Source organism: Sciurus vulgaris (genome assembly GCF_902686455.1).
Source record: "Sciurus vulgaris genome assembly, chromosome: 14".
Lineage (NCBI taxonomy): Eukaryota > Metazoa > Chordata > Mammalia > Rodentia > Sciuridae > Sciurus > Sciurus vulgaris.
The window spans coordinates 7,211,297-7,225,157 of record NC_136475.1 but is presented as its reverse complement, the minus strand read 5'-3'; the positions used below and the strand labels follow the sequence as shown (position 1 = coordinate 7,225,157).

The following is a 13,861-nucleotide window of genomic DNA, read 5'->3' as shown; positions in this document are numbered from 1 at the left end:
AAATGAAAAACCTGACCAGAGGCTTCAAAAACAAAACCTAAGTGTTAAAATCCCCATTGTTAATGTAAATCAGTGGTTCCTTCAAATCTTATCAAACTGAGAACACATGAAGAGTGAGGTCTGAATCTCAATCATACCTAATTCAGAGGTGGCAATTTCAGGAATAGTGATTCTAACCATGGAGCCATTATTCAGTTCCTAGTGAAAAGAACAGAAACAAACAAGAGAAGATACATAAAACCCCAGCTTTATAAGACTACCTGTCAATAAAATAAAAGATAAACAGTATTTTTCAAACAGAAATGAACACTTGAACTACATGTGTTTATAAAACATTTCCAAAAAAATCATTTAATAAAAAGTGTCTAATTTTCATAGACATACTAAGCATCACCATAATTAAGATGGTGACTTACTTTTAATAAAAAGACAAAAATCATGTCAATATGCAATTCAACTTACTGAACGTGCTTTAGTCTTTGATACATTTTTAACAAAAGAAACTTCAGAAAACTTAAGCAGAAATACCTAAAGTTAAAAGTAAAATAGGGCAAAAAAATGACACATTGCAAAACATTTAAAAATCATAAGAAATGTTTGTTCTCATTTTTCAGACAAAATTCTGCATTCTGACAAATTTGAAATGACAGCCATATTTCTTGGAAAGTTACCTAATCTTTTAAAGATATACTTACTAGAGTTACTCTGTTATGGACAGGATCTCTGACAGAATGAATGTAAGTTCCGAGCTGCTGGAAGGTACAATCCTCATTATAGAGAGAATCATGAAGTTTGGAAGAATCCCTCAGTTCTGGAACTGGGGACAACAGAACAGCCTGTAAAATGTCATAAATAAAAAATAAAGTACTTTGGAAAAATTAAGGATAAAAGAAACTTTATTTCTCTTCTGCACATGATCTAACAAATGATCCGATGTAATGATTTAAAGACATCCTACTCCAGCTACCATACGGTACCATGCAGCAAACCACCCTCCTCTCAGAAAACAACTACAAAAGGTAGATAAACAACAAAGCACCTGACAGAGGATGGCTCTGCAAAGCTGGGGAGGCAATCTGGACTCCAGCCACCAAGATCTAAGTGAGACAGAGCCACAGGGAGGGGCCAACACTCATCCTGCTTTTCCTGCTCTGAGCATCTGCAATTTGGGTGGTGGGGAAGCATACAGACAGGCTGAGGATGCAAGAGGCCCTGGGCACTCTTCACAGGGCTACACACAGGTCTGTAATTTGAGGGAGGCAGGGCAGACATGATTTGAGGAACTAAGAACGCAGGGAGAAGGATAGCAATGAAAAAGCAGACAAATGAGACCCATATTTAGTGGTATGTCTCCTATAGCAAGCATTTATCTGAAAATATAAGAGCAATTTTTTTTAGCTACAGATATGTAGACCAAAAAATTAAACGCTCTTTGTCTGATACTAACTACAGATGCTTCTAATCTTCAATCCCTAGCCATGACTACTGGCCCTTTCTATATTTCTGTAATTTGAATCTGAAACTTCCCTAGGTGAACATCTTGTCAACACCGAGAGCCAACCAGGTTTAAGATCTGTTTATTATAATCTAGTTTGCATTCCAATAGTCACCAGGAAAAACCCAGGTCCAGCGGACTGCGCTACTGGCTCCAAGCCTAGTAGTACAAACTGCCAGAGAAGTTGGAAGGCCCACAGCCAGTGGGAGAGACCATGGTCTCCCGTGACCTTAAAGGACACTAGCCACTCCTGGGTTTATGGAACTCCTTTCAAAAGCTGGAAACCACTTTTCATTATAAAAGAAACTTCCAAATCACATAAAACCCTGTGCTACTTCTCCAGTTTTCCTTCTGAAAGTCCTGCAAATGTGCTTAAAGAAAAAAAAGTCAGTGATGTGTATATTTAAAAACCAAACCAGGTCCCACACGTTACCCAACACAATTGCCAGCACTAACTTTTCCTTCAAACTGCCCCTAAATAGCTGCATTTAGGTGCTCCTCAAATACACACCACTTTTCCTCCTTGACCAGGACAGGTACCTGCCAGGTGGTGTGGAGAATTTTGAGCTTTATTCCACAAGACCACTCCCCAGTCTAGCAGCATAAAGCCAGTCAAGTGACCAGCTGTCACTTACATGTCCCCAGATGTCTTTCATCACTGTCTCCCTCTCCTCTCAGACCACTCTAGCTAGACCCTTTCTGTATCTCTCACATGGACACAGACTACATTTAGAGTCTAAGAGGTCTCCCACCTTCGCTTCCAAGAGAAACCTGTCTAAAACAGATCTCAACACTCACAACTCCTTCAAAAACCTGAAATGCCTTGGCAACTGCGTTCAGAATAAAACCAGCTTTTTATCCTTTCTATCTGAAAGTAACAGTATAAGCTAATGAGCTTTACCATTCACTAGCTTCATAGCACTGGACAAGTGGCCTCTGTGTATCCATGTGCCCAGTCGTAAACAAGGATCACCCAGTATCTTCTCAAGTCAACAAAGCTATTCTAAGTGCTTCGGTGCATTAACACTTATAAAGCACATATAACAATACCTTGCACACAGAAAATGAGCAGAGGTTTGCCATTACCACTGTCCCTCCTGCCCTGCCTCACCTGAAGACTACTCAGATTTTAAGCATTCACTCCACAGCTCCATGGAGTCCTTACCATGTGTTAGGAGAAGAGGCCAACACACTTCATCAGTTATTCTCCACTCTGCTGCCTCCACACCTGTGTCTGTGTGACTCCTCCCTCCCCAAATGCCTTTTCTGTTTTAGAATCCTATGAGCCTCCCAGTTCAACGTGCCTCTCAGAGACAAACCTCTGGTTTTGCCATGACGATCCACGGGATGCATCTTTCCCTCAGTGAGTCTACTAGGGTACATTTATCTCACTGGAAGATCAAAACAGTCTCCCCTAATCATATATTAATAATAGCAGTCTACCTAAATAATAATTTCTTAAGCAGACAGTACATCTACTCCTTCCGAGTACATTTTGAGCTCCCTAGTTGGAAAAGTATATATCATTTTCATCTCTCAAGAACCTTCAAACAGTAGCACACACATCAAAAGGGAGATTAATGTATGGCAATTCTATCATTTGTGTTCAAAAACACATTCTGTAAGTATTATCTAAAATTAATTTTGCTAATATCTAATCCACTTCTTACCTCATCCAATGATCCCAGCAGTTTACCAAGAGGCTTAGGAGTACTGACGCTGTCCAGGGGCGTGCTGGGCCGTGGCATGGTGTTGGACATTGTCAGGGAAGGAGCTGGCAGTCCGGGAATAAAAACCTTTCCCACCTTCAAGCAACAAAAAAGTGGGGGAAAGTACTGGCTTTAGTGAATGCATCACATCCTTAAACAAAACGATAAAACAAGTTAAGCACAAATTCCTTTTAATATGTCAAAGTTTATGCTCACCAAACACAAGTGGAAAAACAAACAATATTTTAACAATTTTTTCAAATTCCACCAAACAACTGCAAACAACTTGCATTAATTTCTTGTCTGATTCCTTTTCATTAAGAACCATTTTTTGTTTGTTTTCAAGAAATGGAGCCAGGCCTGCAATCCAAGCAGCTCAGGAGGCTAAGGCAGGAAGATTGCAAGTTCAAAGCCAGCCTCAACTATTTAGCAAGACCCTGTCTCTAAATAAAATATAAAAAAGGCTGGGGATGTGACTCAGTGGTTAAGCGCCCCTGGGTTCAATCACCAGTACCAAAAAAAAAAAAAAATCAGAAGAGGGAAAATGTTAAGATCATCAAAACAAAGTCCCATGTAGTAATAGTACCCCTATTCCTACCTTATAGGCGGTAAAGACAGTAGGGCCCCTAAGCTTTCAGAGGTTGCGTGCAGTAATCTTGTTAGCAAGTCTCAAAGCAGAGAAAGGACACAATTACTCTCAAGAGGCTAAGAAACTGTGTGTGGCTTAAAACCTGAAATCTGACCTGACTCTAACGGCTCTCCAGCTCACCACTGCTGTCCATCATAAAGTCTACAATAGTTCTTCCCCAGAAAACATCATATATGCTCAGTTCTTCACTGGACTTAAGAGTGAGTAGCAATCCGTGCTAACCACCCAGCATCTCTGCTTCCTGGAGGGCTTTCCGGGAAAACGCCAAAGAAATTCAGGTCCATACAGGCCAAAAACTGTATGATCCGACCAGAGGGAGAAGCTGAGAAGTAAGTGGATCTCAACAAGGTGGAAGTTAATGGATCGCTGAAAAGCTGGAGCTGACTAGGTGCCGGAATGCAATGCTGGGCGGCAGTGAGCACGAGCACAGTGGCCAGCCGTCTCTGAGCTTCCCAGAACCCTAGCACTCGCCTCACATCCTCCCACTGACTTCCAAGTAACAAGGAAGCACTGCTCAAACTCACAAAGCAACCGACTAGAGACTGAAGACGGGGAAGAGATGGACTCAGGAGATTCTTGGTCTTCGCTGTTATTGTTTGACCCTTATGTAATAGGCCTTAGATCTCAAGGGGCCTATGACCCAGACATGCCCACGATCACACACAAGACCTCAAGAAACCTTGTTCTTTCTAGTCAAAATGCTGACAAAAGCTTGGCCATGCAAGACAGAAACACCACACCTGCCCGACTCTAAGCAAATACCGCAGAAAAATACCATGCCCCTGCCCCAACCCTTCACCAGGAAGCATGGCCTAGACACTGTGACAGAGTCCTCTCACCCCCTCTGCCAGGACTAGGAGCATATGGGCCCCAGCATAGAAGCCATGGGCCAGGCCAGGCCTGCATCCCAGCTCTGCAGGGACAGCAAGGACTATGGCAGGGTCTGACCTTCCTGCCAAGAGGAACACCTCTCCTCCTCTCCTCCCACACAGCAGCTGTGGTGGGGCAGGAGCCTGGGCTACTCTCCTCTCTCCACAAACAAGGGAGCATACAAAGACCAGACCAAAAACTAAGACCTCAGGTACCTGTGTGGGACATAACAAAATGCCTAACAACTGCATCACTGGAGAAGAGGAAAGGAGAAAAAAGGCGGAACCGAACAAGTATTTTTAAAAATAACAAGATAATATGGAGACTGGGTTTGTAGCTCAGTGGCAGAGCACTTGCCTAGCATGTGCATGGCTCTGAGTTCAAAAGACAACATTATGAAGATGTCAATCATCCCCCAAATGTATCTAGATTCAATACAATACCTATCAAAATCTAAGCCACCCCAAGAAGATGGAACAGAGAGGTATCTCACTGCTCTTCCAGCTAAACACAGCTGAAAATCCTAAATGTTGTATATAAAACAAACATAAGATTCTGACAGTGGGCTGGGGATGTAGCTCAGTTTGTAGCATGCTTGCCTCGTAAGCACAAGGCCCTGGGTTCAATCCCCAGTACCGCAAAGAAAAGATTCTGACAGGTAGAGAGAAGGCAGAAGAGCTCAAGACCTCAAGACCCAACAAACGACAGGATGATGAATTCCCTGTGTTTCTTTCTGTCTCTCATACCAAGGTCTGGGTGCCAAAAAAGCTGACAACCCAGAAACACCAATGGGAGCAGATTAAAAAAAGGGGGAGGACAAGAAATCCTGTTCTCACTCATCAAAAAAACTAGATGGGAACAGTTTAACAAGATAGAAAACTTTTATATCATAATCAACCACAAAAAAATTGTACCCAGTTGCATCAGAAAAGGCATAGTGAGGAGCCTAGACTTCTGTACTCACTTGGTATTAACAATGCGCTAATTTGGGCCAAAAAACACTGACAGTAGTACTACAGATTAGTAAGACCAAAGAAGCACTGAGGACACACACTGCTGGATCCAAGAGGTAGGGGGAGAGGATGAAAACTGGTACACTCATACTATGGAAAACAATTTAACACCACAAGGCCAAATTAAATATGCACATACTCCAAAGGGGGCGGGGGAAGAGAGGAGAGACAAAGATTTTTGGGGGCTTTTGTGGCACCAGGGATTGAACCCAGGAACACTTAACTGAGCAACATCCCCAGCTCTTATTTTTTATTTTTCAGACACGGTCTTGCTAAGTTGCTTAGAGCCTCACTAAGTTGCTGAGGCTGGTTTTAAAAATACGAATTTTTAAAAGCAGTGTTTATCAGCTGGGCATAATGGCCAGCCTCAGCAAGTTAGTGAGGCCCTAAGCAACCTAGCAAGACTCTGCCTCAAAAAATAAAAATAAAAAAGGGCTGGGGATGTGGTTTAGTGGTCAAGTACCTTTGGGTTCAATCCCCAGTACAAAAAGAAAGCACTGTTTATCAAAGGAAATTGCAGAGGCAATAGGAACAACTTCAATGACTAACAAAATAGTAAAGATTTTGGGATAATAATACAGTGGAATACTAAAGAACAGGGAGTGAGTGAACAACGTAGATAAACCTTATAAACTACATTGAGCAAGACAAACAAGTCAGAACAGTATGACTTCCTTTCACAAAAATGCAAAAACAAGGAAAACTAAACAAATTACTCTTCAGTGATACAAACGTAACTATAAACTAATAATAAAAACAAGGGAATGATTTACCACAAAAATCAGGATAGTGCCTATGGGGGGTGAGTGGGAGGGGCTCAAAATCAGAAAAGAACAAGATGAAGGTGATGAGGCAGCAGGTGAAGGCGCACTTCGCTATCCTTCAGACTCCGGATATGTTTAAAGCCCATCACTTAAATTTGTAGAATGTATCTTATTCTGCATATCTGTAAGTTAATTCTTCATATGTATCATATATATAAAATCTATACATATATTCTATATATATCAAAATTTAAAAAAAAAAAAAAAACAGTAGACAACGTACACCAAACTCAATATAATGAAATTTTACAAAACATTGGTAATCAAAATTACCAGACACCAACTTCAAAACTATAGTTAACTAACTTATTTTTCATTAATAATCTACCTATCCTCATTTAAGGATCCCCATCTGTGGTGCCAGGTTCACAGTGCCAATGATTCTGATGGCAGTGAGCCTCACCACTCCAAATTAGGACCAGCCTACACTTTCAACTTAACAAAAATCTCTGCCAAATTGTGCAGGCAGGAGTCTAACAAATTTTAAATAGTGAAGACAGTCCTTCTAAAGCATCAAGTATGCCTATTACTTACCCGAACCACTCCTGTGTACAGTACCAAATTTCCACTGCCTTCCAGGACCAGCATGGTGTCTATCTTCTAAAAAAGATAATTTTCCACTCTGAGCAAATTAACAGATTTTCGGGTGAAAAATCTGATAAAGCAAAATAGTTTTCAACTTCTCTAGAAATGTGCCTCCAGTTACCTCCACTGGTGCTGCATCCTTTGCATGTATGCTGGTGACAGAGCCGAAGATGAGCTGGGTTCTATCATTACTTTCTTGAAACTTAACGCAGCTAAATATTAAAAAAAAAAAAAAAAAAAAGGAAAGAAAGAAAGTGATACATGCAACAACCTGTATGAGTCTTGAGTATCATATGAATGGAAAGTCTTTAAAAGTCACACACTATAATAATTCCACTTGCCTGACATCCTCAAATGGCATAATTATACATGGAGAACAAGTCGGCAGCTACTAGCAGTGAAGAGGAGAAGGGATGTGGGTGAGGGCTGTGGTGTAACTACCAAGGGCAGCAGTGACGAAGGCCTTTTTTATTGTGATCACGGAAGCATTAACATAAACCCTCACCTGTGAGAAAACTGCATGGAACCATGATCGCACACATACAAGAGTGAGTACCTATAAAACTGAGGGAGTCTGAAAGAAGGGTGTGGATCGTACTGATATCAGCTCCCTAGTTCTGATAGTGTACTGCAGTTATGTAACACGTTACCTCGGGGAAAAGAGCAGGATACAAAGGACCTCTCCATTATTTTGGAATTTTCTGGCACTGATAAATATTTCAAGATGAAAATGTAAATAAGTGGGCAAAAGATCTGAATAGATATTTCATCTAAGGAGGTAAATGAGTGGCTAACTACCACATGAGAAGATACACACCATCAGAAGGCATTCGGGAAATGCAAACTGAACCACATCACATCCACTAGAATGGCCACACTCATAGACGCTGATCTCCAGAAATGAACCTTCATATGTTGTTCATGGGAATGTAATGCTTCAGAGTCTATTTTGAAATCAGTAATTTCTTAAAAAGTTAAAAAAGAATTTACTATTCAATCCAAAAATTCTCCTCCTAGGTATCTACCTGAGAACAATGAAATAATAAATCCTTGCAAAGACAGAAGGTTCAGAGTGCCATAATTCACAGTGGCCAGAAAGCGGAAACACAGAGATACGCATCCATAGAGAACAGATAACCTTCCTGTGGTACATCTGCACAGTAGACTATTAATGGCAACAGGAATGAAGTAGTCATATGATTTACAACACAGAGGATCCAGTGCAAAGTGAAAAAACTCAACACAAAACAACACGTGTGCTTCTGTAACTTTACATACATAAAATATCCAGAGAAGACTGATGTGTGTTATAAAGGCAAAAAGCCCACAGAATGAGCACACGAGATTTGGAATGGAAATAACACTGACCACAAAGGGCACAAGGGAATCTTTTTTCTTTTTTTCAATTTTTATTTTTTATTTTATTTTAAAAGAATCTTTCTATGGTGATAGAAATGTTTAAAAAAATGAATTGTAATGGATGCGTTAACTGTAAATATACTAAAATATACTAAAATCCATTTCATTGTATCTTTAAAACATGTATCTTTAAAACATGTTAATTTTATGATATATAAATAATACTTAAGAAAAAGTAAGGGAGGGGCTGGGGATGCGGCTCCAAGACAGAGCGCTTGCCTTGCAAAATTGAGGCCCCGAGTTCAATCCCAGAACCACAAAATAAGGGAAGAGGACAGGAATGAGGGAAGAAAGAGCCTGCCAAGTATTCACACAGGAAAATGGGAAACACATGCACTTACCGTAACTGGAGCTGTGACTCCACTAGAAAACACAAGAACTTCTGTCCACACAGGTCAGAGGTAATGAACACCTTTGAGGCCTGTGAATTTTTCTCTCTGCAACAGACACGTTAATAAATTGTCAGCAGTGGTCGGAAAATCTACCTTGGTAACTTAAAAATCTTTTAAAAAAATCTCTCCCAAGGAGAAATCTAAGGTCTCCACTTAGGCCCCTTTCAGGTTCCTCACTCCCCCAACTCTTCCCTCCCTCGGTATTTCCTAGGCTTTCCCTGCTTTGAGTACAGTCTTGGTGGCCTAGGCTTGCACATTGGAAGTCCTGCAATAAAGAAAATGCACCAACCGCGAGGGATGGTGGCGCACACCTGAGATCCCAACAGCTCAGGAGGCCAAGGCAGGAGGACAACAAGTCAGAAGCTAGCCTGGGCAACTTATCAAGACCTTGTGCAAAAATTTTAAAATAAAATAAAAAAGGGCCAGGCACAGTGGCACATGCCTGTAATCCCAGTAGCTCAGGAGGCTGAGGCAGGGGGATCCTGAGTTCAAAGCCAGCCTCAGCAAAAGCGAAACACTAAGCAACTCAGTGAGACCCTGTCTCTAAACAAAATACAAAACACGACTGGGGATGTGGCTCAGTAGTTAAGTGCCCCTGAGATCAATGCCAGTACCCAAAAAATAAAAATAAAAATAAAATAATAAAATAAAATGAAATGAAAAAGGCTAAGGATATTACTCAGGAGGAGAGCACCCCTAAGTTTACTCCCCCAATACTACCAACAACAAAAAAAGGATGGCCAGGCATGGTGGCACACATCTGTAATCCCAACAGCTCAGGAGGCTGAAGCAGGAGGATCACAAGTTCAAAGCCAGCCTCAAAAACTTAGCAAGGCCCTAAGCAACTTAGTGAGACCCTGTCTCTAAATAAAAAATAAAGCAGCTAGAGATGTAGCTCAGTGGTCAAGCACCCCTGGGTTCAATCCCTGGTACCCCTACCCTGCAAAAAAGTGGACTAAGGTCTGGGGATATAGCTCATTGGTAATAACAAACCCTGAATTTGACCCCTAAGACACAAAAAGAACAAAAAAGATTGATGGACTAAAAATCAGATATAAAAGGCCTTGTTAATTTGGTTGAATGTAGAAATGGTATTATGGTTAGGTAAGAAAATGTCCTTACTTTTTAGATAAACAAGGTATTTAGAAGTAAATTCACAAAGACTAATTTTCTTTACCATAGTTCAGAGAAACCAAAAATCTCCTTGACCTTTAAGACGCCCACTAGCTTGCTGCATCCTCATCCCCAAAGACAGACTCCCTGCAGTGGTCCACATGCCTGGGCTCACTGTCTCAGCCCCCATTCACTTTTTCTACCTGTGCCCCCTCCATCCTCCAAGCCTAAGATCCTCTAAGCAAGGCTGCCCATGAACTCAATGCCCTCCAGGCTCACTCAGAGCTCCCTGCTCAGGGCCACACTGCACCGGCAATCCTGGCATCTCTTTCCTCCTGAAGTGGGCTTTGCATGTGTTGTTCCACGATGTTCCCTGCTGCTACTCTCATCTGACCTTTCTCACTTTGTTGCTCTGCAGCAGCTTAGTCCTTTTTCACCCCCCAAACCCTACGTTTCCAGAACTTCAGTCCCTAGCCCTCTTCTGGGTTTTAACTGTTTGGAGGTCACAGACCATTCTGAGAATCTAATGACTTTAAGACCCCTGCCTAGGAAAAGGCATACAATACCCACTACACGATTACTGGATACACTGCCAGAATTAAAGAAGACCTGCGACTGCAACGCCAGGCCCGCAGGATCCCGGCTCCTGCACTCCTTATAGCACAATGCGTCCCTCTTGCCTTGGTCACCACTCCAAGTCACAGCTCCCTGGTTACTGCTCTGCTCTCTGCCCTGGGCTCACAACATACAAAGGGCTTCCTGCTGCTCTCACCAGAGAGAGCTGGCCACGAGCAAGCCCTCTCTGAGGCTCCTCTTTCTCAGCCCCTTCCCTTCCCCTAGACAAAACATGGTGGGAGGATTCCCTGAACAAGACCCACGCTCACTTCTGAACTTCTCTTCTGAGCTCACCTGCCAGACAATGCCTGTCCATCTTTCCAGAGCCCTACCAGCCTGGGTATCAGCCCCTCCTGTGCCACCACCCTTCAGTTCTCTGAGTACAGAGACAGTAACCTTTTCTGTTTGTTTTGCTTATTTTATTTAGGAATAGTAACTTATTGGCCTATTAATTAGCATACACATTGGCATATGGCCAAATTAAAAAAATAATAATTAAAGAATACACAAAAGGAGAAAAGTTATACAGAACAGAGGTCTGAGCTGTGTTTCCCAAAAACTAGCACTCGCACTGAATGTGAGGATAAAACTTAGGAAAAATACCACAAAATTCCCAATATCCTAATCTGTTGAAATAAGTTGTTTCTCCCTACAATGCCAAACACCTCAAATCATTATTATTAAGTTAAAGAAATATCAAATGGCAAAATATTTTATGATCACTTTAATATTATTAATATTCCCTATTGAAACTTAAGTAGCCGTAACATAAATATCTATCTATTAATAACTGATTATGTAAAAAGGAAGCCTTAAGAAAAATACCCATCCCCTTTTTGAGGTGCTGGGAATTGAAGGCAGGACCTGTGCACACTAGACCAGCCTCCACCACTGAACTACAGCTCCAGCCCTGATGCCAAGAATTTTTTTGTGACTTCAAGCTTTGTCTGAATATAAAATTACATACTCCAAACCTTATATTAGTAATCGGTTCTGTCCACAAATGATCAATGCAGAGTTCAGGAACAATTGGTTCTGTTTCTGGTGCAAGAAAGGAGCCATTAGAATTACTATTTGGAGAATGAGAAATACTGTGTCTCTTTGGAGATTGATTATGGCTTGAAAGGTTGAACCTTTGCACCCCTGAAAAGGAGTGCACTCCTAAGGCAGGAGAGTGAGCACGGCTGCAAACAAACAGAGAACAGCAGGCATCACAACTGGATCCAGGCTCCACAGTGCACATCCAGTAACACCACCCAAACCTCCACAGATGCGCACTCACAGCATAACCCCAATGAGAAAAGAAACTCGTTTTTTAACAGCTATTTAAAGGGTTCATATCAACATGCTATTCTGTACTCTAAAGATTTAGAACTTTTGTTAAAATAATATACTTGTAAAACTAAAAATTAATTTAATTATTAATTATTTCCTCAGAAAAATCAATTGTTAATATTTTTCAAAAAGGTCTAAACTATGTTCTCTATAGCCAGACATACATACATGCATACCTAAACAAAACTTGTCCTAGAATCATCACTGCTGATATATATATCAGCAAAAATACATATGTACTATGTGAGTAAAAACATATGCATACCCACACATATATCTATATCACCAGATGTATAGCTAGATGGATATGAAAATCAAAAGAAAAAAGAATACAAATTAAAGCCAAAGAAAACTACCAAGATATTTTTAGAATTAACATTCATTAAACTGTTGCCACATAGTGATAGAAACAAAGCAATCTTATGACAGCATAGCAGCTTCTAACCAAGACTCTTCAAAGAAAAATGACACAGTAGACTTAGGGGACTCAGTAAAGGCAGCACAACAGGGATTGTGGCTATTTTCCCCTAAAGAACATGCAAGACTTGTCAAGAGAAATTTAAAATCCTCCAAAACTAGGAAAGAAGGTATCTGTTGCCTGGGACATTCTGTTCAGCAAGCAGGCGCCCCACCTTAGGGCCGCCATGTTGGAAATGGAAGGTGACCGGGAATGCAGACTGGGTGAGGAGGCTGAGCGGCTCTGGCTGTGAATGGAAGAGTAATTCTGGAAAGGTGAAGCCACTGGGGAATCGCCTTTGGAGAGGCTTCTGAGATGTGCTGTCAGGGAGCTGCTAGTGGCCACGTTCTGTGGGGTTCCTCCCTGTTCAGAGAACTTTAAAACGACATTCTCTTCCTGAAGTCAAAACAAAGGGGCAAAAAAGAGACAACAATCAGAATAAAACGGAAACTTCTGCATGAGAATGCAGGATAAACCTAAGTTACTAAGGATGTAACCTTTTTTTTTTTTCCTAAAAAGCTCACTCTATCCCACAAATGTTTCATCCACAAACACGTGAAGACACTCAGTATCATCTGTCTTTCATATTAAGGAGCAGCAACTTTACCTCTGGTCTGACTCTCCGCAGAGTCCACACAGAATGCACATTTTGAACAGCATCATAGGTCATGACAATGGAGGGGTCAATGTTGAGGAACACAATTTTCATTGCAGGATCTACAACATATTGTACCCGTGTTGAACCAAAAAGACCTTAAAAATAAAATAGAAACAAAAGTAAGCAGGCACAGCGGTGCACACCTGTAACCCCAGCTACTAGGGAAGCTGAGCCTGGAGGATCACAAGTTTGAGGTCAGCCTAGAAACTCAGAGACTTTGTCTCAAAATAAAAATTTTTTAAAAAAGGGCTGGTGACTTAACTCAGTGGTAGAATACTACTGAGTTCAATCCCTAGTACCACTAAAATAAAATTAAATGAAAATAAAATAGCAACCAAGTGTAGACAATGTTTTTGATAAACTCATCATTGTGAACTGAGTACTTAAAATTGCTAGGAGAAACCAAGTCAATTAAAGAACAAAATCCATTAAATACTACGTAAATAGCCCTGAAATTTCAATAAGCTTACTTTGGACAACAACTTCCTTAAAAATACATTACAGATGGGGCTGGGGAGATAGCTCAGTTGGTGAAGTGCCTGCCTTGCAGGCACAGGGCCTGGGTTCGATCCCCAGCACCGCCAAAAAGAAAAATGCATTACAGATGAAAGTACTACAAATTTCAACTTTATACAACTAAATGTTGAGAATTTCTGATTCATCAACAAATTCACTGGTCAGATATAAAGAGAGTTGTTGCCTTCAACAACTTATTTCTAAATTGCAA

General features: G+C 41.0%; 1 protein-coding gene across 4 annotated transcripts in view; it reads right to left on the bottom strand.

Moving 5' to 3' along the window:
• ANAPC1 (anaphase promoting complex subunit 1) overlaps window positions 1–13,861 on the bottom strand; it is a 74,091-nt gene that overhangs the window by 48,623 nt on the left and 11,607 nt on the right. For all 4 annotated transcript variants that reach the window (XM_079110641.1, XM_079110642.1, XM_079110644.1 and 1 more), the window contains 9 exons: window positions 13,084–13,229; window positions 12,652–12,872; window positions 11,659–11,868; window positions 8,906–9,001; window positions 7,267–7,357; window positions 7,095–7,160; window positions 3,166–3,300; window positions 696–836; window positions 138–198 (listed from right to left, as the gene is read on the bottom strand). In XM_079110641.1, the coding sequence (XP_078966767.1) occupies window positions 138–198; window positions 696–836; window positions 3,166–3,300; window positions 7,095–7,160; window positions 7,267–7,357; window positions 8,906–9,001; window positions 11,659–11,868; window positions 12,652–12,872; window positions 13,084–13,229 (1,167 nt within the window). The remainder of the gene's footprint in view (window positions 1–137; window positions 199–695; window positions 837–3,165; window positions 3,301–7,094; window positions 7,161–7,266; window positions 7,358–8,905; window positions 9,002–11,658; window positions 11,869–12,651; window positions 12,873–13,083; window positions 13,230–13,861) is intronic.